The sequence below is a fragment of the Cherax quadricarinatus genome, chromosome 77 (genome assembly GCF_038502225.1).
Source record: "Cherax quadricarinatus isolate ZL_2023a chromosome 77, ASM3850222v1, whole genome shotgun sequence".
Classification (NCBI taxonomy): Eukaryota; Metazoa; Arthropoda; class Malacostraca; order Decapoda; family Parastacidae; genus Cherax; species Cherax quadricarinatus.
The window spans coordinates 4,956,222-4,983,721 of record NC_091368.1 but is presented as its reverse complement, the minus strand read 5'-3'; the positions used below and the strand labels follow the sequence as shown (position 1 = coordinate 4,983,721).

At 43.7% G+C, this 27,500-nt stretch overlaps 1 protein-coding gene across 1 annotated transcript in view; it reads left to right on the top strand.

Annotated features, from left to right (window-relative positions):
- Nucleotides 1-24,392, top strand: part of LOC128701932 (RYamide receptor-like) — a 176,585-nt gene extending 152,193 nt beyond the window's left edge. The window contains exon 3 of the mRNA XM_070101450.1: nt 23,600-24,392. Coding sequence (XP_069957551.1) covers nt 23,600-24,004 — 405 coding nt within the window. The 3' untranslated portion in view covers nt 24,005-24,392. The remainder of the gene's footprint in view (nt 1-23,599) is intronic.
- Nucleotides 24,393-27,500: the final 3,108 nt, after the last annotated feature.

The following is a 27,500-nucleotide window of genomic DNA, read 5'->3' as shown; positions in this document are numbered from 1 at the left end:
GTGGGGACTCGCAGGACCCAAGGATCAGATGAGAATGGTTCGGGTAGGGAGGAGTGGATGGAGGAGCAGTGGAAAAGGATGGAACAAGAGTGGGAGAGAAAATTAGGAGAGCTTTCTGAAAAAATGGAGAAAGAGCTCTCTGTGAAATTGGAAAGGTGGTTGGAGAAGGAGACAAAGAATTGGGAGGCACAAGTCGAAACTGCAGTAGCCAAGATAAGGGTCCTAGAAGTTGAGATAAATAGGCTGGAGCGAGTTACAGGGGCAGTGACCAGAGAAGACACAGCATATGAAGCTGCGAGGCTGAACAGGAAGGAAGGAATTATGAATTATGCTAAGGCCACATCAATCTGCCAAGGAGGACCAAGGAGTGAAAGGGAAGATCAACTGGTTGCAGATGGAGAGGGTGATAGGTCGAATGCTGAGGCACAACAAGGCTATCAAGAGCCACTGGAAATATCAAGGGAGAAACTGACCACACACAGGCAGGATCCAGAGCCACAGAGGGTGAGGCAATGCGAGGAAGAAAGGGCAAAATCAGTGTTTATCCATGGGCTTCAGGAGAGAGAGGAAAGGACACACACTGAAAGGAAGCAGGAAGAAAGGAAGGAGATTGAGAAAATCATAACAGAAATAGGTGAAGAGAGGGACGAGATTGTAAATTTTCAGAGAATAGGGGGGTACTCGAAGGTGAGAAACCGACCAATCAAGCTGATTCTCAGGACGGAAACAGTGCGGAACAGGATCCTCCAAGAGAAACCACGATTGAAATACTCGGAAGAGTACAAGAGGGTGTTCCTAGACAGAGACAGAACAAAATCAGAACGACAGCAGCTGAGGGAGAGGACAAAAAAGCGAAAGGAGCTAGGAAAGGAGACAAGGAGGGAACCAGCAGAGGTCAGTCAGAGCAGGACAGAACAGCAAGGGCAAGCACACACACAACTACTCTCAGAACCACACAACCTATCACACCATCCCAACACACCCTACAATCCATACCCACAGCCTCCACCCAACACCAAGCTATAGAACCCCACAGTATGCCACCAGGTCTCCCACCCTCACAGGCCCCCCAAACCACAGTGTTGGAAAGGAAACTGAAGGTATGGTACACAAACGCTGATGGAATAACAAATAAGTGGGAGGAGTGGCAAGAAAGAGTCAAAGAAGCATCACCGGACATCATAGCTCTCACAGAAACCAAGCTTACAGGTATGATAACAGATGCCATCTTTCCAACGGGATACCAAATCCTGAGGAAAGACAGAGGGAACAGGGGGGGTGGAGGAGTGGCGTTGCTGATCAAAAATCGCTGGAATTTTGATGAGCTGGAGAGAGAAGATAGCGGAGAAGAAAGTGATTACATAGTGGGAACACTTCACTCTGGAGGTCCCAAGGTGGTAATAGCAGTGATGTATAACCCACCACAGAACAGCAGGAGGCCAAGGCAAGAGTACGACGAGAGCAATAGAGCGATGGTTGACACACTGGCTAGAGTGGCCAGAAGAGCTCATGCATGCAGGGCAAAGCTCCTGATCATGGGTGACTTTAACCACAAGGAGATAGATTGGGAGAACTTGGACCCACATGGGGGCCAAGATACTTGGAGGGCTAAGATGATGGAGGTGGTACTGGAGAACTTCATGTACCAACACGTAAGGGACACTACAAGAGAGAGAGGAGAGGATGAACCAGCAAGGCTGGACTTAGTATTCACCTTCAGTAGTGCAGATATCGAGGACATCACATATGAAAGACCCCTTGGGGCCAGTGACCATGTGGTTGTAAGCTTCGAATACACAGTAGAGCTACAAGTGGAGGGAGAAGCAGGAAGGCCAGGACGAATGAAGCCAAACTACAAGAAAGGGGACTACACAGGAATGAGGAACTACCTGAACGGGGTTCAGTGGGACAGAGAACTGGCAGGGAAACCAGTTAATGAGATGATGGAATATGTAGCAATAAAATGCAAGGAGGCTGAGGAGAGGTTTGTACCCAAGGGTAACAGGAGTAATGAAAAAGCCAGGATGAGCCCATGGTTTACCCAAAGGTGCAGGGAGGCAAAAACCAAGTGTGCTAGGGAATGGAAGAAATATAGAAGGCAAAGGACCCAGGAGAATAAGGAGAACAGTCGTAGAGCCAGAAATGAATATGCACAGATAAGAAGGGAGGCCCAAAGACAATATGAAAATGACATAGCAGCGAAAGCCAAATCTGACCCGAAACTGTTGTACAGCCACATCAGGAGGAAAACAACAGTCAAGGACCAGGTAATCAGGCTAAGGAAGGAAGGAGGAGAGACAACAGGAAATGACCGGGAAGTATGTGAAGAACTCAACAAGAGATTCAAAGAAGTGTTCACAGAGGAGACAGAAGGGACTCCAGAAAGACGGAGAGGTGGGGCACACCACCAAGTGCTGGACACAGTGCACACAACCGAGGAAGAAGTGAAGAGGCTTCTGAGTGAGCTAGATACCTCAAAGGCAATGGGGCCAGATAACATCTCCCCATGGGTATTGAGAGAGGGAGCAGAGGCGCTATGTGTACCCCTAACAACAATATTCAATACATCTATCGAAACAGGGAGATTGCCTGAGGCATGGAAGACAGCAAATGTAGTCCCAATCTTTAAAAAAGGAGACAGACATGAAGCATTAAACTACAGACCAGTGTCACTGACATGTATAGTATGCAAAATCATGGAGAAGATTATCAGGAGAAGAGTGGTGGAACACCTAGAAAGGAATGATCTCATCAACAGCAGCCAGCATGGTTTCAGGGACGGGAAATCCTGTGTCACAAACCTACTGGAGTTCTATGACATGGTGACAGCAGTAAGACAAGAGAGAGAGGGGTGGGTGGATTGCATTTTCTTGGACTGCAAGAAGGCGTTTGACACAGTTCCACACAAGAGATTGGTGCAAAAACTGGAGGACCAAGCAGGGATAACAGGGAAGGCACTACAATGGATCAGGGAATACTTGTCAGGAAGACAGCAGCGAGTCATGGTACGTGGCGAGGTGTCAGAGTGGGCACCTGTGACCAGCGGGGTCCCGCAGGGGTCAGTCCTAGGACCAGTGCTGTTTCTGGTATTTGTGAACGACATGACGGAAGGAATAGACTCTGAGGTGTCCCTGTTTGCAGATGACGTGAAGTTGATGAGAAGAATACACTCGATCGAAGACCAGGCAGAACTACAAAGGGATCTGGACAGGCTGCAGAACTGGTCCAGCAATTGGCTCCTGGAGTTCAATCCCACCAAGTGCAAAGTCATGAAGATTGGGGAAGGGCAAAGAAGGCCGCAGACGGAGTACAGTCTAGGGGGTCAGAGACTACAAACCTCACTCAAGGAAAAAGATCTTGGGGTGAGTATAACACCAGGCACATCTCCTGAAGCGCACATCAACCAAATAACTGCTGCAGCATATGGGCGCCTAGCAAACCTCAGAACAGCATTCCGACATCTTAATAAGGAATCGTTCAGGACCCTGTACACCGTATACGTTAGGCCCATATTGGAGTATGCGGCACCAGTTTGGAACCCACACCTAGCCAAGCACGTAAAGAAACTAGAGAAAGTGCAAAGGTTTGCAACAAGACTAGTCCCAGAGCTAAGAGGTATGTCCTACGAGGAGAGGTTAAGGGAAATCAACCTGACGACACTGGAGGACAGGAGAGATAGGGGGGACATGATAACGACATACAAAATACTGAGAGGAATTGACAAGGTGGACAAAAACAGGATGTTCCAGAGATTGGACACAGTAACAAGGGGACACAGTTGGAAGCTAAAGACACAGATGAATCACAGGGATGTTAGGAAGTATTTCTTCAGCCACAGAGTAGTCAGTAAGTGGAATAGTTTGGGAAGCGATGTAGTGGAGGCAGGATCCATACATAGCTTTAAGCAGAGGTACGATAAAGCTCACGGCTCAGGGAGAGTGACCTAGTAGCGATCAGTGAAGAGGCGGGGCCAGGAGCTCGGACTCGACCCCCGCAACCTCAACTAGGTGAGTACAACTAGGTGAGTACACACACACTCACACACACACACACACACACACACACACACACACACACACACACACACACACACACACACACACTCACACACACACACACACACACACACACACACACACACACACACACACACACACGCACATACACACTCACACACACACACACACACACACACACACACACACACACACACACACACACACACACACACACACACACACACACACACACACTCACACACACATCAAAACAATTAAAAACAATTACAAAACGTCAAGTTTATACTTAACAAACGCTCACTGATCATTAAAACAGTTTGCCACATGTAAATTAATGTCATATATTACCAGCATTTGTGTGAGATTAATTACCTGTAATTAAGGTGTTTTTGTTAGTAAATAGTGACAACATACAGGTGTTGTATGACTCACAAGTCTGCCTTTTTTTGTGTCTGTCTGTCAGTCTGCCTGTCTGTCTGTCAGTCTGCCTGTCTGTTTGTCAGTCTGCCTGTCTGTCTGTCAGTCTGCCAGTCTGTTTGTCAGTCTGCCTGTCTGTCTGTCAGTCTGCCTGTCTGTCTGTCAGTCTGCCTGTCTGTCTGTCAGTCTGCCTGTCTGTCTGTCAGTCTGCCTGTCTGTCTGTCATCCTGCCTGTCTGTTTGTTTATCTGCTTTTCTGTCGGTCAGTCTGTCTTTCTTGTCTGTGTTGTTTTATCTGTTTGTCTGCCTGTCTGTTTGTCTATGAGTCTGTCTTTTAATTCGTCTGTCAATTCTTGTTTGTCTGTCTGTCCGTCTCTGTCTATCTGTCTGTCTGTCTTTTATTTAATCTGTTAGTTTGTTTGTCTATTTGGCTATCTATCTGTATATCTGTCTGCCTTTCTATTTGTCTGTCTATCTTGTAATGCGTATGTCTATTGATCTACTTGTCTATTTGTCCGTGTTTCTGTTAGACTGTCTATTTGTCTATTTTTTCCATTTTCATATTTTTTCTGTCTATTAAACTGAATATGTGTACATAATCTCAGTACAGTCAACTGTCTCCACACAGTCAACTGTCTCCACACAGTCAACTGTCTCCACACAGTCAACTGTCTCCACACAGTCAACTGTCTCCACACAGTCAACTGTCTCCACACAGTCAACTGTCTCCACACAATCAACTGTCTCCACACAGTCAACTGTCTCCACACAGTCAACTGTCTCCACACAGTCAACTGTCTCCACACAGTCAACTGTCTCTACACAGTCAACTGTCTCCACACAGTCAACTGTCTCCACACAGTCAACTGTCTCCACACAGTCAACTGTCTCCACACAGTCAACTGTCTCCACACAGTCAACTGTCTCCACACAGTCAACTGTCTCCACACAGTCAACTGTCTCCACACAATCAACTGTCTCCACACAGTCAACTGTCTCCACACAGTCAACTGTCTCCACACAGTCAACTGTCTCCACACAGTCAACTGTCTCCACACAGTCAACTGTCTCCACACAATCAACTGTCTCCACACAGTCAACTGTCTCCACACAGTCAACTGTTTCCACACAGTCAACTGTCTCCACACAGTCAACTGTCTCCACACAGTCAACTGTCTCTACACAGTCAACTGTCTCCACACAGTCAACTGTCTCCACACAGTCAACTGTCTCCACACAGTCAACTGTCTCCACACAGTCAACTGTCTCCACACAGTCAACTGTCTCCACACAGTCAACTGTCTCCACACAATCACCTGTCTCCACACAGTCAACTGTCTCCACACAGTCAACTGTCTCCACACAGTCAACTGTCTCCACACAATCAACTGTCTCCACACAGTCAACTGTCTCCACACAGTCAACTGTCTCCACACAGTCAACTGTCTCCACACAGTCAACTGTCTTTACACAGTCAACTGTTTTCACACAGTCAACTGTCTCCACACAGTCAACTGTCTCCACACAGTTAACTGTCTCCACACAGTCAACTGTCTCCACACAGTCAACTGTCTCCACACAGTCAACTGTCTCCACACAGTCAACTGTCTCCACACAGTCAACTGTCTCCACGCAGTCAACTGTCTCCACACAGTCAACTGTCTCCACACAGTCAACTGTCTCCACGCAGTCAACTGTCTCCACACAGTCAACTGTCTCCACACAGTCAACTGTCTCCACACAGTCAACTGTCTCCACACAGTCAACTGTCTCCACGCAGTCAACTGTCTCCACACAGTCAACTGTCTCCACACAGTCAACTGTCTCCACACAGTCAACTGTCTCCACGCAGTCAACTGTCTCCACACAGTCAACTGTCTCCACACAGTCAACTGTCTCCACGCAGTCAACTGTCTCCACACAGTCAACTGTCTCCACACAGTCAACTGTCTCCACACAGTTAATTAACATTCATTTCTGGTCAATAATATTACAGTGATTTTACGGTCAGTTTGTGTTGCTGGTACCGTATATGTCATCAGTTTGTGTTGCTAGTACCGTCATGTCATCAGTTTGTGTTGCTGGTACCGTACATGTCATCAGTTTGTGTTGCTGGTACCGTATATGTCATCAGTTTGTGTTGCTGGTACCGTATATGTCATCAGTTTGTGTTGCTGGTACCGTACATGTCATCAGTTTGTGTTGTTGGTACCGTACATGTCATCAGTTTGTGTTGCTGGTACCGTATATGTCATCAGTTTGTGTTGCTGGTAACATACATGTCATCAGTTTGTGTTGCTAGTACAGTACATGTCACCAGTTTGTGTTGCTGGTACCGTACATGTCATCAGTTTGTGTTGCTGGTACCGCATATGTCATCAGTTTGTGTTGCTGGTACCGTACATGTCATCAGTTTGTGTTGCTAGTACCGTACATGTCATCAGTTTGTGCTGCTAGCACCGTACATGTCATCAGTTTGTGTTGCTGGTACCGTACATGTCATCAGTTTGTGTTGCTAGTACCGTACATGTCATCAGTTTGTGTTGCTAGTACCGGACATGTCATCAGTTTGTGTTGCTAGTACCGTACATGTCAACAGTTTGTGTTGCTAGTACCGTACATGTCATCAGTTTGTGTTGCTGGTACCGTATATGTCATCAGTTTGTGTTGCTGGTACCGTATATGTCATCAGTTTGTGTTGCTGGTACCGTACATGTCATCAGTTTGTGTTGTTGGTACCGTACATGTCATCAGTTTGTGTTGCTGGTACCGTATATGTCATCAGTTTGTGTTGCTGGTAACATACATGTCATCAGTTTGTGTTGCTAGTACCATACATGTCACCAGTTTGTGTTGCTGGTACCGTACATGTCATCAGTTTGTGTTGCTGGTACCGCATATGTCATCAGTTTGTGTTGCTGGTACCGTACATGTCATCAGTTTGTGTTGCTAGTACCGTACATGTCATCAGTTTGTGCTGCTAGCACCGTACATGTCATCAGTTTGTGTTGCTGGTTCCGTACATGTCATCAGTTTGTGTTGCTAGTACCGTACATGTCATCAGTTTGTGTTGCTAGTACCGGACATGTCATCAGTTTGTGTTGCTAGTACCGTACATGTCAACAGTTTGTGTTGCTAGTACCGTACATGTCATCAGTTTTTGTTGCTAGTACCGTACATGTCATCAGTTTGTGTTGCTGGTACCGTACATGTCATCAGTTTGTGTTGCTGGTACCGTACATGTCATCAGTTTGTGTTGCTAGTACCGTACATGTCATCAGTTTGTGTTGCTAGTACCGTGCATGTCATCAGTTTGTGTTGCTGGTACCGTACATGTCATCAGTTTGTTTTGTTGGTACCGTACATGTCATCAGTTTGTGTTGCTAGTACCGTACATGTCATCAGTTTGTGTTGCTGGTACCGTACATGTCATCAGTTTGTTTTGTTGGTACCGTACATGTCATCAGTTTGTGTTGCTAGTACCGTACATGTCATCAGTTTGTGTTGCTGGTACCGTACATGTCATCAGTTTGTGTTGCTGGTACCGTACATGTCATTAGTTTGTGTTGCTGGTACCGTACATGTCATCAGTTTGTGTTGCTGGTACCGTACATGTCATCAGTTTGTGTTGCTGGTACCGTACATGTCATCAGTTTGTGTTGCTGGTGCCGTACATGTCATCAGTTTGTGTTGCTGGTACCGTACATGTCATCAGTTTGTGTTGCTGGTACCGTACATGTCATCAGTTTGTGTTGCTGGTACCGTACATGTCATCAGTTTGTGTTGCTAGTACCGTACATGTCATCAGTTTGTGTTGCTGGTGCCGTACATGTCATCAGTTTGTGTTGCTGGTACCGTACATGTCATCAGTTTGTGTTGCTGGTACCGTACATGTCATCAGTTTGTGTTGCTGGTACCGTACATGTCATCAGTTTGTGTTGCTGGTACCGTACATGTCATCAGTTTGTGTTGCTGGTACCGTACATGTCATCAGTTTGTGTTGCTGGTACCGTACATGTCATCAGTTTGTGTTGCTGGTACCGTACATGTCATCAGTTTGTGTTGCTGGTACCGTACATGTCATCAGTTTGTGTTGCTGGTACCGTACATGTCATCAGTTTGTGTTGCTGGTACCGTACATGTCATCAGTTTGTGTTGCTGGTACCGTACATGTCATCAGTTTGTGTTGCTGGTACCGTACATGTCATCAGCTTTGTTAGACTGGCTCTAGTTTTTGAGAAATTTGATCTCCCACTGAAAAACATAAGAGACGTGATAAATATATTGATCAGGCGGAGATAACTTACAAATTGCATTGAAATTATTTTTTTAAATCATGCAAAAGTCAAAATCATATAATACATACCATCACTATATGTAACAGAGTAACTAACAAATTAACATCATTGAGATATCAGTAATTACTACATATAAAGACGTTGTTTGTACGATATTTTCTATGTTGGTCATCAGCACAGTTTTGTTGAGTGAGCAACTGCAAGAATATTGGTTACCATTGTGCAATAAGACATATTTGAAGCTTCTAATGGAGGTGTTTATAAACAGCCACCAATCTCCTGGTCGATATTCAAGTCCCATTGGAAGACTAAGTCGAGGGATGTTATTGTAGTATACAAGTTCATCTTGACTCAAGTTAAGGAAGGTGTTCAACGTCTCTTGTTCAATAAGATGTTATTTTAACTTCTTGTTGTTCACAGTTCTTTTGTTTTAGTTTGGATGTTAAAAGTTCAGATGTTTACTCTGACAGACTGATGTCACGTATCAGATTATTGAGTTCTTCTTGGGACAACTGCTGGAGGACTGATGAGATATTTACTGCATATTTCCTGTTATTGCTGTCATCTGTGTTACACCACTGCTATCACCTGTGTTACACCACTGCTATCACCTATGTTACACCACTGTTATCATCTATGTTACACCACTGTTATCACCTATGTTACACCACTGTTATCACCTGTGTTACACCACTGTTATCACCTGTGTTACACCACTGTTATCACCTATGTTACACCACTGTTATCACCTATGTTACACCACTGTTATCATCTATGTTACACCACTGTTATCACCTGTGTTACACCAGTGTTATCACCTGTGTTACACCACTGTTATCACCTATGTTACACCACTGTTATCACCTATGTTGCACAACTGTTATCACCTGTGTTACACCACTGTTATCACCTATGTTACACCACTGTTATCACCTGTGTTACACCAGTGTTATCACCTGTGTTACACCACTGTTATCACCTATGTTACACCACTGTTATCACCTATGTTACACAATTGTTATCACCTGTGTTACACCACTGTTATCACCTGTGTTACACCACTGTTATCACCTGTATTACACCACTGTTATCACCTGTGTTACTCCACTGTTATCACCTGTGTTACATCCTAAACACTGAGTTTCTTCAACATCTAACAATGGAAGGTCAGACAGTGTTGTAAACACAGGTACGGTAACATCACCACTGTGTGACACAGGTCACAGGTATGGTAACATCACCACTGTGTGACACATATCACAGATATGGTAACATCACCAAAATGTGTGACACAGGCCACAGGTATGGTAACATCACCACTGTGTGACACAGGTCACAGGTATGGTAACATCACCACTGTGTGACACAGATCACAGGTATGGTAACATCACCAGTGTGTGACACAGGTCACAGGTATGGTAACATCACCACTGTGTGACACAGATCACAGGTATGGTAACATCACCACTGTGTGACACAGATCACAGGTATGGTAACATCACCACTGTGTGACACAGATCACAGGTATGGTAACATCACCACTGTGTGACACAGGTCACAGGTATGGTAACATCACCACTGTGTGACACAGGTCACAGGTATGGTAACATCACCACTGTGTGACACAGGTCACAGGTATGGTAACATCACAACTGTGTGACACAGGTCACAGGTATGGCAACATCACCACTGCGTGACACAGGTCACAGGTATGGTAACATCACCACTGTGTGACACAGGTCACAGGTATGGTAACATCACCACTGTGTGACACAAGTCACAGGTATGGTAACATCACCACTGTGTGACACAGGTCACAGGTATGGTAACATCACCACTGTGTGACACAGGTCACAGGTATGGTAACATTACCACTGTGTGACACAGGTCACAGGTATGGTACCATCACCACTGTGTGACACATGTCACAGGTATGGTAACATCACCACTGTGTGACACAGGTCACAGGTATGGTAACATCACCACTGTGTGACACAGGTCACAGGTATGGTAACATCACCACTGTGTGACACAGGTCACAGGTATAGTAACATCACCACTGTGTGACACAGGCCACAGGTATGGTAACATCACCACTGTGTGACACAGGTCACAGGTATGGTAACTTCACCACTGTGTGACACAGGTCACAGGTATGGTAACATCACCACTGTGTGACACAGGTCACAGGTATGGTACCATCACCACTGTGTGACACAGGTCACAGGTATGGTAACATCATCATTGTGTGACACAGGTCACAGGTATGGTAACATCACCACTGTGTGACACAGATCACAGGTATGGTAACATCACCACTGTGTGACACAGATCACAGGTATGGTAACATCACCACTGTGTGACACAGATCACAGTTATGGTAACATCACCACTGTGTGACACAGGTCACAGGTATGGTAACATCACCACTGTGTGACACAGGTCACAGGTATGGTAACATCACCACTGTGTGACACAGGTCACAGGTATGGTAACATCACCACTGTGTGACACAGGTCACAGGTATGGTAACATCACCACTGCGTGACACAGGTCACAGGTATGGTACCATCACCACTGTGTGACACAGGTCACAGGTATGGTACCATCACCACTGTGTGACACAGGTCACAGGTATGGTAACATCACCACTGTGTGACACAGGTCACAGGTATAGTAACATCACCACTGTGTGACAAAGGTCACAGGTATGGTACCATCACCACTGTGTGACACAGGTCACAGGTATGGTAACATCACCACTGTGTGACACAGGTCACAGGTATGGTAACATCACTACTGTTTGACACAGGTCACAGGTATGGTAACATCACCACTGTGTGACACAGGTCACAGGTATGGTAACATCACCACTGTGTGACACAAGTCACAGGTATGGTAACATCACCACTGTGTGACACAGGTCACAGGTATGGTAACATCACCACTGTGTGACACAGGTCACAGGTATGGTAACATCACCACTGTGTGACACAGGTCACAGGTATTGTACCATCACCACTGTGTGACACAGGTCACAGGTATGGTAACATCACCACTGTGTGACACAGGTCACAGGTATGGTAACATCACCACTGTGTGACACAGGTCACAGGTATAGTAACATCACTGTGTGACACAGGTCACAGGTATAGTAACATCACCACTGTGTGACACAGGCCACAGGTATGGTAACATCACCACTGTGTGACACAGGTCACAGGTATGGTAACATCACCACTGTGTGACACAGGTCACAGGTATGGTAACATCACCACTGTGTGACACAGGTCACAGGTATGGTAACATCACCACTGCGTGACACAGGTCACAGGTATGGTACCATCACCACTGTGTGACACAGGTCACAGGTATGGTACCATCACCACTGTGTGACACAGGTCACAGGTATGGTAACATCACCACTGTGTGACACAGGTCACAGGTATAGTAACATCACCACTGTGTGACAAAGGTCACAGGTATGGTACCATCACCACTGTGTGACACAGGTCACAGGTATGGTAACATCACCACTGTGTGACACAGGTCACAGGTATGGTAACATCACTACTGTTTGACACAGGTCACAGGTATGGTAACATCACCACTGTGTGACACAGGTCACAGGTATGGTAACATCACCACTGTGTGACACAAGTCACAGGTATGGTAACATCACCACTGTGTGACACAGGTCACAGGTATGGTAACATCACCACTGTGTGACACAGGTCACAGGTATGGTAACATCACCACTGTGTGACACAGGTCACAGGTATTGTACCATCACCACTGTGTGACACAGGTCACAGGTATGGTAACATCACCACTGTGTGACACAGGTCACAGGTATGGTAACATCACCACTGTGTGACACAGGTCACAGGTATAGTAACATCACTGTGTGACACAGGTCACAGGTATAGTAACATCACCACTGTGTGACACAGGCCACAGGTATGGTAACATCACCACTGTGTGACACAGGTCACAGGTATGGTAACATCACCACTGTGTGACACAGGTCACAGGTATGGTAACATCACCACTGTGTGACACAGGTCACAGGTATGGTACCGTCAACACTGTGTGACACAGGTCACAGGTATGGTAACATCACCACTGTGTGACACAGGTCACAGGTATGGTAACATCACCACTGTGTGACACAGATCACAGGTATGGTAACATCACCACTGTGTGACAGATCACAGGTATGGTAACATCACCACTGTGTGACACAGATCACAGTTATGGTAACATCACCACTGTGTGACACAGGTCACAGGTATGGTAACATCACCACTGTGTGACACAGGTCACAGGTATGGTAACATCACCACTGTGTGACACAGGTCACAGGTATGGTAACATCACCACTGTGTGACACAGGTCACAGGTATGGTAACATCACCACTGTGTGACACAGGTCACAGGTATAGTAACATCACCACTGTGTGACACAGGTCACAGGTATGGTACCATCACCACTGTGTGACACAGGTCACAGGTATGGTAACATCACCACTGTGTGACACAGGTCACAGGTATGGCAACATCACCACTGCGTGACACAGGTCACAGGTATGGTAACATCACCACTGTGTGACACAGGTCACAGGTATGGTAACATCACCACTGTGTGACACAAGTCACAGGTATGGTAACATCACCACTGTGTGACACAGGTCACAGGTATGGTAACATCACCACTGTGTGACACAGGTCACAGGTATGGTAACATTACCACTGTGTGACACAGGTCACAGGTATGGTACCATCACCACTGTGTGACACATGTCACAGGTATGGTAACATCACCACTGTGTGACACAGGTCACAGGTATGGTAACATCACCACTGTGTGACACAGGTCACAGGTATGGTAACATCACCACTGTGTGACACAGGTCACAGGTATAGTAACATCACCACTGTGTGACACAGGCCACAGGTATGGTAACATCACCACTGTGTGACACAGGTCACAGGTATGGTAACTTCACCACTGTGTGACACAGGTCACAGGTATGGTAACATCACCACTGTGTGACACAGGTCACAGGTATGGTACCATCACCACTGTGTGACACAGGTCACAGGTATGGTAACATCATCATTGTGTGACACAGGTCACAGGTATGGTAACATCACCACTGTGTGACACAGATCACAGGTATGGTAACATCACCACTGTGTGACACAGATCACAGGTATGGTAACATCACCACTGTGTGACACAGATCACAGTTATGGTAACATCACCACTGTGTGACACAGGTCACAGGTATGGTAACATCACCACTGTGTGACACAGGTCACAGGTATGGTAACATCACCACTGTGTGACACAGGTCACAGGTATGGTAACATCACCACTGTGTGACACAGGTCACAGGTATGGTAACATCACCACTGCGTGACACAGGTCACAGGTATGGTACCATCACCACTGTGTGACACAGGTCACAGGTATGGTACCATCACCACTGTGTGACACAGGTCACAGGTATGGTAACATCACCACTGTGTGACACAGGTCACAGGTATAGTAACATCACCACTGTGTGACAAAGGTCACAGGTATGGTACCATCACCACTGTGTGACACAGGTCACAGGTATGGTAACATCACCACTGTGTGACACAGGTCACAGGTATGGTAACATCACTACTGTTTGACACAGGTCACAGGTATGGTAACATCACCACTGTGTGACACAGGTCACAGGTATGGTAACATCACCACTGTGTGACACAAGTCACAGGTATGGTAACATCACCACTGTGTGACACAGGTCACAGGTATGGTAACATCACCACTGTGTGACACAGGTCACAGGTATGGTAACATCACCACTGTGTGACACAGGTCACAGGTATTGTACCATCACCACTGTGTGACACAGGTCACAGGTATGGTAACATCACCACTGTGTGACACAGGTCACAGGTATGGTAACATCACCACTGTGTGACACAGGTCACAGGTATAGTAACATCACTGTGTGACACAGGTCACAGGTATAGTAACATCACCACTGTGTGACACAGGCCACAGGTATGGTAACATCACCACTGTGTGACACAGGTCACAGGTATGGTAACATCACCACTGTGTGACACAGGTCACAGGTATGGTAACATCACCACTGTGTGACACAGGTCACAGGTATGGTAACATCACCACTGCGTGACACAGGTCACAGGTATGGTACCATCACCACTGTGTGACACAGGTCACAGGTATGGTACCATCACCACTGTGTGACACAGGTCACAGGTATGGTAACATCACCACTGTGTGACACAGGTCACAGGTATAGTAACATCACCACTGTGTGACAAAGGTCACAGGTATGGTACCATCACCACTGTGTGACACAGGTCACAGGTATGGTAACATCACCACTGTGTGACACAGGTCACAGGTATGGTAACATCACTACTGTTTGACACAGGTCACAGGTATGGTAACATCACCACTGTGTGACACAGGTCACAGGTATGGTAACATCACCACTGTGTGACACAAGTCACAGGTATGGTAACATCACCACTGTGTGACACAGGTCACAGGTATGGTAACATCACCACTGTGTGACACAGGTCACAGGTATGGTAACATCACCACTGTGTGACACAGGTCACAGGTATTGTACCATCACCACTGTGTGACACAGGTCACAGGTATGGTAACATCACCACTGTGTGACACAGGTCACAGGTATGGTAACATCACCACTGTGTGACACAGGTCACAGGTATAGTAACATCACTGTGTGACACAGGTCACAGGTATAGTAACATCACCACTGTGTGACACAGGCCACAGGTATGGTAACATCACCACTGTGTGACACAGGTCACAGGTATGGTAACATCACCACTGTGTGACACAGGTCACAGGTATGGTAACATCACCACTGTGTGACACAGGTCACAGGTATGGTACCGTCAACACTGTGTGACACAGGTCACAGGTATGGTAACATCACCACTGTGTGACACAGGTCACAGGTATGGTAACATCACCACTGTGTGACACAGATCACAGGTATGGTAACATCACCACTGTGTGACAGATCACAGGTATGGTAACATCACCACTGTGTGACACAGATCACAGTTATGGTAACATCACCACTGTGTGACACAGGTCACAGGTATGGTAACATCACCACTGTGTGACACAGGTCACAGGTATGGTAACATCACCACTGTGTGACACAGGTCACAGGTATGGTAACATCACCACTGTGTGACACAGGTCACAGGTATGGTAACATCACCACTGTGTGACACAGGTCACAGGTATAGTAACATCACCACTGTGTGACACAGGTCACAGGTATGGTACCATCACCACTGTGTGACACAGGTCACAGGTATGGTAACATCACCACTGTGTGACACAGGTCACAGGTATGGTAACATCACTACTGTTTGACACAGGTCACAGGTATGGTAACATCACCACTGTGTGACACAGGTCACAGGTATGGTAACATCACCACTGTGACACAGGTCAAAGGTATGGTAACATCACCACTGTGTGACACAGGTCACAGGTATGGTAACATCATCACTGTGTAACACAGGTCACAGGTATGGTAACATCACCACTGCGTGACACAGGTCACAGGTATGCTAACTCCACATCACAATATTCCCACCTAACTTTCTTATATGGACTAACATCTCTGACATTCACCATACAGAAATAACAATCATCCCGATGGTTCTTCAGTTCTCTCCTCACCATAGACACACAAGTTTAAAACTTTTTCTCTGCCTAGTGTTCCACTGTTAAACATTAAACACAGGTTTTACGAACTATATGGGTACCCCAAGACTTATCTTGTTCTCCAAACGTCTCTCCAAGATTAACAGGATAAGCCAGTGGTTCCCAAACTGGGGGTAAATTACCCCCTGGGGGTAATTTAACCATTTTTGGGGGGTAATGGAGGGGTGACAGAAAAAAAGTTATGAATTCTGAAAATCAAGAAAACAATGCGGTACCCGGTATGAGGATTATTGTTAACTTTGTCTTAGTATATAAAGTTGTAAAGTAAACCTATTATAAGTAAGTAATAAAGTTAAACCAAATAACAATAAACATCAAAAACTAATATACAGTATTAGAAAAGAAGAAATATATAGCTAAGTGTGTGGAAACCCAAAAGTATTTTGACAAGTATGCTTCAGGACAAAAGTCACTCAGTAGCCCAGATCGACCTGTCCAGTACGCGTCACTCACTTCCTGAGGCTGCCTCTATTTCACACTGTCAGTTTATCTGTGAGCATCAGCCGAGGTAGACATAAGCTGGTATGTATGTGTACTGCCCTGTGCAGTTTATAGTTAGTATTTACCCACTGTTACTGTGAATTTGTAGCTATTATTAATTTTATATATAATGTATGTGTGGTTCTTACGTTTTCAATGGTTTTGCTAGGATTAGCAGAGTATGCGAGGCTGTATACGTTCACGTTTAGCCATATATATCAATAATAACAACATTTTGTGAAAGGGGTAACATGCTTTATGTGGCATGTTAAATTGGGTAACAAGCTGAAAAAGTTTGGGAACCACTGGGATAAGCTTATTTTACAAAATCTGTATTCGCCTCAAATGTAGCATTGGGATTGTTTAAGCAAGCTGTTCGTAAAGAACTCGTGTTTATCTAGATAAATAACATAATAAGGGTTACAATATTGTCACGTGATCGTTATTGATACAACTCCTTTCCATAAATATTAAATCATTCAAAAATAAAATTGAAATCCTTACTAAAACCGTCTCTATATAGGTAAATTAGACACATGTTCAACACAAACTTGAGGGACAGATTACCTCAGACTCCTCCACTTCTTCACCATTCTCCTTTGTATGGACTGATGAAACCACTGTGTGGCGAAACGTTTCCTCATTTAAGATACCCAAGTGTTGCACATGTGTCTAATTTATCAACTTGCCGGTTCTCTGAACCATTTATATACATCTCTATATACAAATTCTCACAATATAAATATATATACAATAGTTATGGCTAAATTCCCTCTTAATTAAGGGTATTTATGGAATATTTCACAAACTAGAGCCAATTTGAAAAACCTACCGGCATTTTCCAGTTCACAAACCATAAATGTATTATTTATGTGTTGGTTGTTATGTCTATCATGCTGTCTATCGTGCTGTGTCTATTGGGTTTTGTCTACCGTGGTATGTCTATTGTGTTACGTTTATCGTTTTATGTCTATTGTGTTATGTCTATCGTGCTTTGTATATCGTTATGTCTACCGTGGTATGTCTATCGCGCTATGTCTATTGTGTTATGTCTATCGTGCTTTGTATATCGTTATGTCTACCGTGGTATGTCTATCGCGCTATGTCTATTGTGTTATGTCTATCGTGCTTTGTATATCGTTATGTCTACCGTGGTATGTCTATCGCGCTATGTCTATTGTGTTATGTCTATCATGCCATGTCTAATTTAATTTGTCTATTTTTGCTTTCTCTATTTTTCTTTGTCTATCTATGTCAATTTTGCTGTCTCTTGCTTCATCTATTTCGCTGATCTTTTTTTTTCTATTTGCCTTTGTCTATCTTGCTTTATCTATTTTCTTTGTCTATTTCTATGTGTATTTGTATGTCAATGAGTGTCAATTTGCCGGAATAAAAAAAAAGCAACGTTCTAAATAGGAATGAAGACAGAGTGATAGTTTCTGATGACTGCCCGTCTTATGGTATAACAGCCTGTCTTCTGGCTGTCAGCGATGATGATGATGAGGATGATGTGTGTGTGTGTGTGTGTGTGTGTGTGTGTGTTTGTGTGTGTGTGTGTGTGTGTGTGTGAGAGAGAGATCTCGCTCCCTTGTTTTTGATAGAGGTTAATAATCTACAGCCTATCAAAAACAGAGGAGCGATCTCTCTCTCTCTCTCTCTCTCTCTCTCTCTCTCTCTCTCTCTCTCTCTCTCTCTCTCTCTCTCTCTCTCTCTCACTCTCTCTCTCTCTCTCTCTCTCTCTCTCTCTCTCTCATTCAATACAATGTTTGAATAACCAGGCGAGTGACAACATTGATGAATAAATTTAAATATAATATATATTCTTTTTATATTCAATCTTTATTTGAAATTGTACCAAAAAATATAAAAAAATATACTTGTATACGATTGTCTGTATATCCAGTGTATATGCCATGTATATACAGTGAATAGACAGTATATGTATAGACAGTGCAGTGTATATTCATTGTTCAAATTGCCACTTCAAGTCTCATTCACTACTTCCATCTCTTCGGCCATTTCGTAACTGCTCGTAAAACTGTGTATGGGTTCTGCCTGTACAGCTTCCTAGTTTGTTATTCCAAGTCCTGACGCTCTAGGTAGTGGAATATTTCCTGATGCCTCTGCAGTTCATCTGTGTCTTCAATTTCCCAATGTACCACGATGTTCCTCATCTCTGTGTCTGCCTTATCAAGTCTAAGTATCATGTACGTTGTTGTTATGTCTCCTCGGGCTGTTGTAGAATGTCGGACTAGTTTTATTGCAAACTTCTAGATTTTCTCAATTTTCATAGCATGCTTGTGAAAGTTACAGCTGCCAGCTTTCTCTCTCTCTCTCTCTCTCTCTCTCTCTCTCTCTCTCTCTCTCTCTCTCTCTCTCTCTCTCTCTCTCTCTCACACACACACACACACACACACACACACACTCACCCATCCCTTAGGCAATATTGAAGATGTCAGGTGACACTTTTCTTCTTACAGCTCCAATGTTTTATCTCGAGTAAGATTTTAACTGCGTGGAAAAGTGCCTGTTGAGATCCTGCAAGCGTTGCCTGAATCTGCAACCTTGGCATTATTGCCTGAGGTTGCAACCCTGTCAATGTTGTCTAAGTTACAACCCTGGCAGTGTTGCCTTGGGTTACAATCCTGGTAATGATTATATATATATACATATATATATATATATATATATATATATATATATATATATATATATATATATATATATATATATATATATACATGTATATATTATTTCAAACAAGATAAGTCTTTTTATACAGTGCAAGCAAGATAATACAGTACATTCGTTTAAGACAAGATTCTCTAATGACTCCTGTATAATACAATGACTGGAATTATTTGTTCTTCTCTAATGATGGATGTAAACACTTAAACTGCCTCGTTTAGCAACAAAGGTTCGTGGATGTTAATTTCATTTCTGTTCATTTGAATGTGTCGTGACGAGTGATTTTTTTTTATATATTTTATTTAAAAAACACAGTATACATGGATGGTATACATAAATGATTTAAAACAAAAAACACGAAAACTTAATATAAGAAGACAACATATAACTAAACAGAGAACTACCGGAACATATCTTAACCACAAAATAACTATATAACCGAAACCTGACAGTCTTATTCATATTGTATATGAAATTTTATATATAAAAACAATGTCACAAACTAATACATTGTACACTCAATGGTACTATGGTTATATAAAATAACTATCAGAAACCTACTTGACTCTTGAAATTGAAACCTGGTGTTCCTTATTTTTGGTTTTGCATATATTGAAAAAGGAATCAAAATATACAAAAAGCCTTTAATAATTAGCATAAGACTTTTACAGATCTAACATGTATGATTACATATGAGGAAACACTAAGACACCTAATACCCCGACCAACCCCATATTTAGTTTCTTAAACTAATTATAAACCCACAAAAAATATACCTTACTTGTATACAGTGATATTAGTAAAGGTGCTTAATTGAACATCAACTGACTATGTGCACCATAAATGATAAAAAAAACGCACCCCGCCCCCCTCGGCTCAACATCGCCATGGCGGATAACGCAATTCCAATCCCCACCCATGACGGTAATGAACGGCAAACCCCGAGTGTAAAACGTTAAAGCCTCCCTCACAAATTCTATTTTAACTTTAGTGTTGCTTTCCGCAGGCATGTAAACGCCAATAAAACAAACCCTCACCTCACCCCAGTACTCATCTACCCTCACCACCCTCCCACCTCCCCCCTCCTCCTATCTCAAGACACGCCAAGGGCTGGACTCCTTCACCGCTATAGCTACCCCACCCTTTAATTTTAAAGAACTGCTAACATACATTCGGTAGCCTTTTAACCGTAACTCTCGCCCAAACTTATAATTGTGTTCTTGTATGAAACATACGTCCACAGCGTACCTGCGCAAGAACCACTCCATCCACACACACTTAAACTCTGCCTGCAGGCCATTTACATTGATGGTAACACACTTGAATTCACAAAAGGAGGTTTTCCTCTATGTTTGTGGGTCTTTCCCGTTCCCACACGTACATTACACTGACCTTCTTTGACCTTTGCCTTCCCAAGGCTCCCCTCACCCCCCCATGCCCTACCCATATGCTGGGCGCTTGCCACAACCCCGTCTTTAAGAGGCGCCTCAGCCACTTTCGACCATAATTTCTTCCCTGGACGCTGTCCCGGTGTCAGTACCTCCTCCATATCCGACACTCCTGCCGTCCGTTTGCGGGAACCACCTTCCACACACATCTCCTCGCCAGACGAAGCCTCCTGGTGGATTTCCACCACCACCTCATGCAACCGTGTCATTGTAGTCACCTCCAGGTCTCCCATATTTAGTGAATCATCCTTCACCACTTCTTGACACTCCGGTGGAACGTCCGGGCTATGCTCTGCCCCATCCAGGAGATCGTTCAGCACGTTCTCCAGCAAACTTTCCTGTGACAACTCCACAGGCTCCGTAGGCCCCACAGGTGGTGTGGGCACGTTTGTAGTCTCCACTGACAGGGTGGCACACGCCATAGACCGCGTCTCCTCTTGTTGTACTTCCTCACTCCAAAGCTTAGGTCCTTGTTCAGGCGAGGGACCAGTCTCCAGATCAAAGGCTTCGGTTCGTAGAACCACAGGAGAAGGTTCCCGGATGCGTACAACCTGGCGTCTGGAGCACTGAGCAGCCATATGGTCATACGAGTTGCATAACCTGCATGTCTTCCGTTGGCCTTCATAGCGAACAAAAACTTGGGTCCTGTAGTGTTCAAGATGAACGTAAGATGGAATCGGCTGCTTTAACGTCATCTTGAGGGTGCAGGAGCCTTCCGGGAGCCCCTCGTATGGGCCCTCCCTCCACACTCCCTTGGTCGCTGCATGTACCGTGCCGTATCTACCAAAAACTTTCCGAATAACATACTCCTCCGCCTCGAAAGGCACGTTCCTTACTTTGACCCAGGTGACGTATATGGAGACGTCATGCAGGCAAACCTCTACGGCCGAATTCACCGCCATTTTCCTCTCTTGAAAAGCTTCCACAATCTTGGAGTAAAAACATTTGCGAATTTTACAAAAAACCTCGACATCCCATTGAGAGCCACACCATATAATTCCTCAGTGGAGATGCCGTAGACGTCGCGAATAATGGTAGGCAACAAGACATGTATCGTTGCACCACTGAGAGAGCCACGAATGAATTCAACACAGACCGTGTTTACCCTTCTACCCTGTGTACGAATGGTATATAATACCGACAAGATGAGAGTAAGACACATGTGCAACATCTGGGTATCTTTATTGTAGACGTTTCGCCATCCAGTGGCTTTATCAATACAAATTCTAGGACATAACTTGAAGACAGTAGAACTATGTACAGAAGATGAGGTAATCAGTCCCTCAACCTAGGAGTAGGAGAATCTCCACGACTATGATGCTGTTCGCACCTACTCCTAGGTTGAGGGACTGATTACCTCATCTTCTGTACATAGTTCTACTGTCTTCAAGTTATGTCCTAGAATTTGTATTGATAAAGCCACTGGATGGCGAAACGTCTACAATAAAGATACCCATATGTTGCACATGTGTCTTACTCTCATCTTGTCGGTATTATATACCATTCGTACACAACTTGTCAGACACTGCAACATCATGGAATCTTAATTCTGAGGACATGTACATAACCTTCACGACTACGACAACTACTACTACAACTAACCCATCTCTTTGGGAAGGACCTACTTCCACTGGGGAATCCCGCCTACCAGTGAATACGCCCTCGTCTGCTACACCTGACGTTACTATATAAGCACCAGGATTCTTTCTTCTGCTTCAGAATCTCCACGACTATGGTGCTGTTCGCACCTACTCCTAGGTTGAGGGACTGATTACCTCATCTTCTGTACATAGTTCTACTGTCTTCAAGTTATGTCCTAGAATTTGTATTGATAAAGCCACTGGATGGCGAAACGTCTACAATAAAGATACCCAGATGTTGCACATGTGTCTTACTCTCACCCTTCTACCCTGACGATCCGCCATCTTGCGTGCTGTAGTACACGGTTCGCAACCAGGTGTAAGCAGGAGCAGGCTCAGAAAGCGTCCTCTCAGCCCGCAGGTTGAGAGACGAATTGACGAGTGATTAGATGGGTGGAGGATGGGCAGTGGAGGAGGAGGATTAAGAGGGGATTGGAGGATTTGGGGGATTAGGGATTGGAGAATGAAGGAGAGAAGGGCTTTGAGTAGAGCACTTACACACACACACACACACACACACACACACACACACACACACACACACATACACACACACACACACACACACACACACACACACACACACACACACACACATACACACACACAATTTACAAATGCTTGAGGATACTATCCCATAAGATTAGTTCTTCCTCGTGAATACAATTAACAAATACTGTCCTTGCTATCATGACTGCCATAATATTCGTGAAGGTAAATTAGGTATTGTACACGTATCTTAACCATCAGCTTCCTATTGTCTACCTTCACCTGTGTGATAACCCTTGTGTCTCCCACAGGTAGTGAGAGAACTGGAGGAGATTGATGACTGGCCCTACATGATGTACCTGTGGGCCTTTTTCCACTGGCTGGCCATGTCATCCACCTGCTACAACCCCGTCATCCTCTGCTGGATGAACACAAAGTTCCGGTCTGGCTTCTGCGAGGTGGCTTACGCTATGCCGTGTCTCCGAAGGTGCGTGGATCATTGGTTCTTCACTCAGGAACCGGAGCTGGTCCGTGTCAACACCTTCACCAACTACTCAAGAAGTGCTAGCAGCCGGCTGGTCACTATCTCCCTTAAAGACGACACCATCATCTTCAAGAGTAGGAACATGAACGGGCACAAGGGGGCGCAGCCTTCTTACAACTGCAGGAGGTTTCTGCAGATGCTGGAGGAGACTAGCAGTGAGTCTCCTTTGTGAGGGCGGAATTTCGAGCTGGCTAAGCTCAATGTTCCTCCGCAGGAGAGCATGTGGAACCGGTTGAGGACTGACAACTGGAGTGGGGATCTAGGTAACACTTGGAGACACAGTTGTGATAAATGGGTGGATGGGAGGAGTGATAACTGGAGAAACGGCAGGAGTGAGCACAGCAAATATATCAGAAGTGATTGGAGAACTGGGAGAAGTGATGACTGGAGAACAAGGAGAAGTAATGACTGGAGAACTGGAAGAAGTGATGACTGGAGAACTGGGAGAAGTGATACCTGGATGGGTAGTGGGAGTGACAGGTGGCAGAACGTGAAGATAACAGTGACAACAATCACGTGAAGTGCCTGCCACTGCTGTCATTCCCCAATAGCAACGTCATTCCTCAATATATATATATATATATATATATATATATATATATATATATATATATATATATATATATATATATATATATATATATATATATATATATATATATATATATATATATATATATATATATATATATATATATATATATTATATGTTATTACTTTAATAGATATCTTCCAGGATATTAAACCTTTTTACCCTGATGTTGTGAGGGGTTCAACTCTCCTTGTCGTCGTCTTAAAAAAGGTTCATACCTCCTCATCTTATGAGGGATTCAAACCTCGTCTAATGAGGATTCAAACTGTATCCACGTTTTATAAGGTTTCGATCTTCCTAGTCATAGTTTTGTAAGGATTCGAAACTCTTGATTATTGGTTTATGAGAGTTTGTAATTGCCAGTGATTATGTTATGAGGGTTCAAAACTCTTTTGTTGTGTTATAAGGGTTTAAAACTCCTTACGCGTGTCATGAGGGTTCAAAACTTTACTCTTGTTATGAGGGTTCAAAACTCATTACACTCATCTTATGAGGGTTCAAAACTCTTTACACTCATCTTATGAGGGTTCAAAACTCTAAACTCTCGTATTATGAGGGTTCAAAACTCTAAACTCTCGTATTATGAGGGTTCAAAACTCTAAACTCTCGTATTATGAGGGTTCAAAACTCTAAACTCTCGTATTATGAGGGTTCAAAACTCTAAACTCTCGTATTATGAGGGTTCAAAACTCTAAACTCTCGTATTAAGAGGGTTCAAAACTCTCTACTCTTGTGTCATGAAGGTTCGAGAACTTGAGGTCTCTTGTTATGACAGTTTTTAAGACCACCACAAGTAAAATCTCAGAGACGTGAGGAGAGAGAGAGTTCATTATTTCTTCACTCTGAGAAAATCTCTCAGATCTCACATTTGGAGATGTCTCTAGAGAGACAAACAATGCTACATCAAAGAGCATTAGAAGACTTATCTCTCGGCTGTGAAAGACACACAGTAATGGAGTTAGAACTCACATCAGTGGTGTTAAAACTGCTTAAGTGGCATTACAAACATATCAGTGGTGTTGCAAAGGCATCAGTGTGTTAGAATTTACATTAAGTGGAGTTAGAACACATTAATGATGTTAAAATCACATTTAATGTTATCAGAACATATCAGTGGTGTTAGAATTTATATTAATGATGTTAAAATCCCCTTTAATGATATCAAAATACACCAATGGTGTTAGAATCCACATTAACGGTATCAGAACACATGAATGGTGTTAGAATCCACAATAATGGTAACAAATCACCATTAAATATTGATTAAATATCTTAATGGTGTTAGAAACTCAATAATGGTGTTAGAATCAACATCAAGAGAGTTAAAGCCAGGAAAAGAGAAGAAAAGAGAAAAGAGGAAGAAGCAAGGCTGATATATGCTAGTCATTAGCCGCTGTAAGAGATGGAAATCCTAAGTCAGGAGACTAAGAAGAAATTCATTGTTCTAAATGCGACGTTCTACGATTTTTTTTCTTTTCTCTCGACAAGAAAACTGGTTGGTTGGTAAATGGGGTTTAAAGTCTATCTACTACAAGAGGGTCATTAAGGCTAGCTGGTAGGTAATGGAGTTCAAAATCTATCTACTACACTAGCGTCATTAAGGCTGCAGGTCACCTGGATACCACCAGTCAAAAACACTTTTATACCTTAAATAGTAATTATAACAAACTCTTAACGTATATACGCTGAGAGATATATACCTTTCAGTGAACAGTATACACTGAGATATATATATACCTTTCAGTGAACAGTATACACTGAGTGATATATATACCTTTCAGTGAACAGTATACACTGAGTGATATATACCTCTCAGTATACACCCTGTGAACATTACGCTTCTCAAATGTTCAATTTATTTCGCCAATATATATATATATATATATATATATATATATATATATATATATATATATATATATATATATATATATATATATATATATATATATATATATATATATATATATATATATATATATATTTTGTCTGAGGGCAATGTGTGGTGTGAATATAATGCAGAGAATTCGTAGTTTGGAAGTTAGGAGGAGGTGCGGGATTACCAAAACTGTTGTCCAGAGGGATGAGGAAGGGTTATTGAGGTGGTTCGGACATGTAGAGAGAATGGAGCGAAATAGAGTGACTTCAAGAGTGTATCAGTCTGTAGTGGAAGGAAGGCGGGGTAGGGGTCGGCCTAGGAAAGGTTGGAGGGAGGGGGTAAAGGAGGTTTTGTGTGCGAGGGGCTTGGACTTCCAGCGGGCATGCGTGAGCATGTTTGATAGGAGTGAATGGAGACAAATGGTTTTTAATACTTGACGTGCTGCTGGAGTGTGAGCAAAGTAACATTTATGAAGGGGTTCAGGGAAACCGGCAGCCCGGACTTGAGTCCTGGAGATGGGAAGTACAGTGCCTGCACTCTGAAGGAGGGGTGTTAATGTTGCAGTTTAAAAACTGTAGTGTAAAGCACCCTTCTGGCAAGACAGTGATGGAGTGAATGATGGTGAAAGTTTTTCTTTTTCGGACCACCCTGCCTTGGTGGGAATCGGCCAGTGTGTTAATAAAAATTATATATATATATATATATATATATATATATATATATATATATGTATATATATATATATATATATATATATATATATATATATATATGTGTGTGTGTGTGTGTGTGTGTGTGTGTGTGTGTGTGTGTGTGTGTGTGTGTATGTGTGCGTGTGTGTGTGTGTGTGTGTGTGTGTGTGTGTGTGTGTGTGTGTGTATGAAATATTACTGTCATTTGTGAGAGAACACACCAAATTGCTCTTAATTCTCTTCCTCGGATCAAACCTGGATTATCTTCCATTCCCCTGGCGCCGTATGACCCTTGTGGGTTTAGCGCATCCTCATTAATAAAATCAAAATCACTGGCCACTCAAGTTGTTGACACGACAAGTGTCTGGTAATAATCAAAATAAACCTGATGTTTCTTACTTCTGCGATGTTTCTCACTCTTGTGCTGACGTTTCTGATGTTTCTGGTGACACTTCTCACTCCTGATGTCTCTAACTCCCGTACCACCGCTACAAAACTCCTGCAC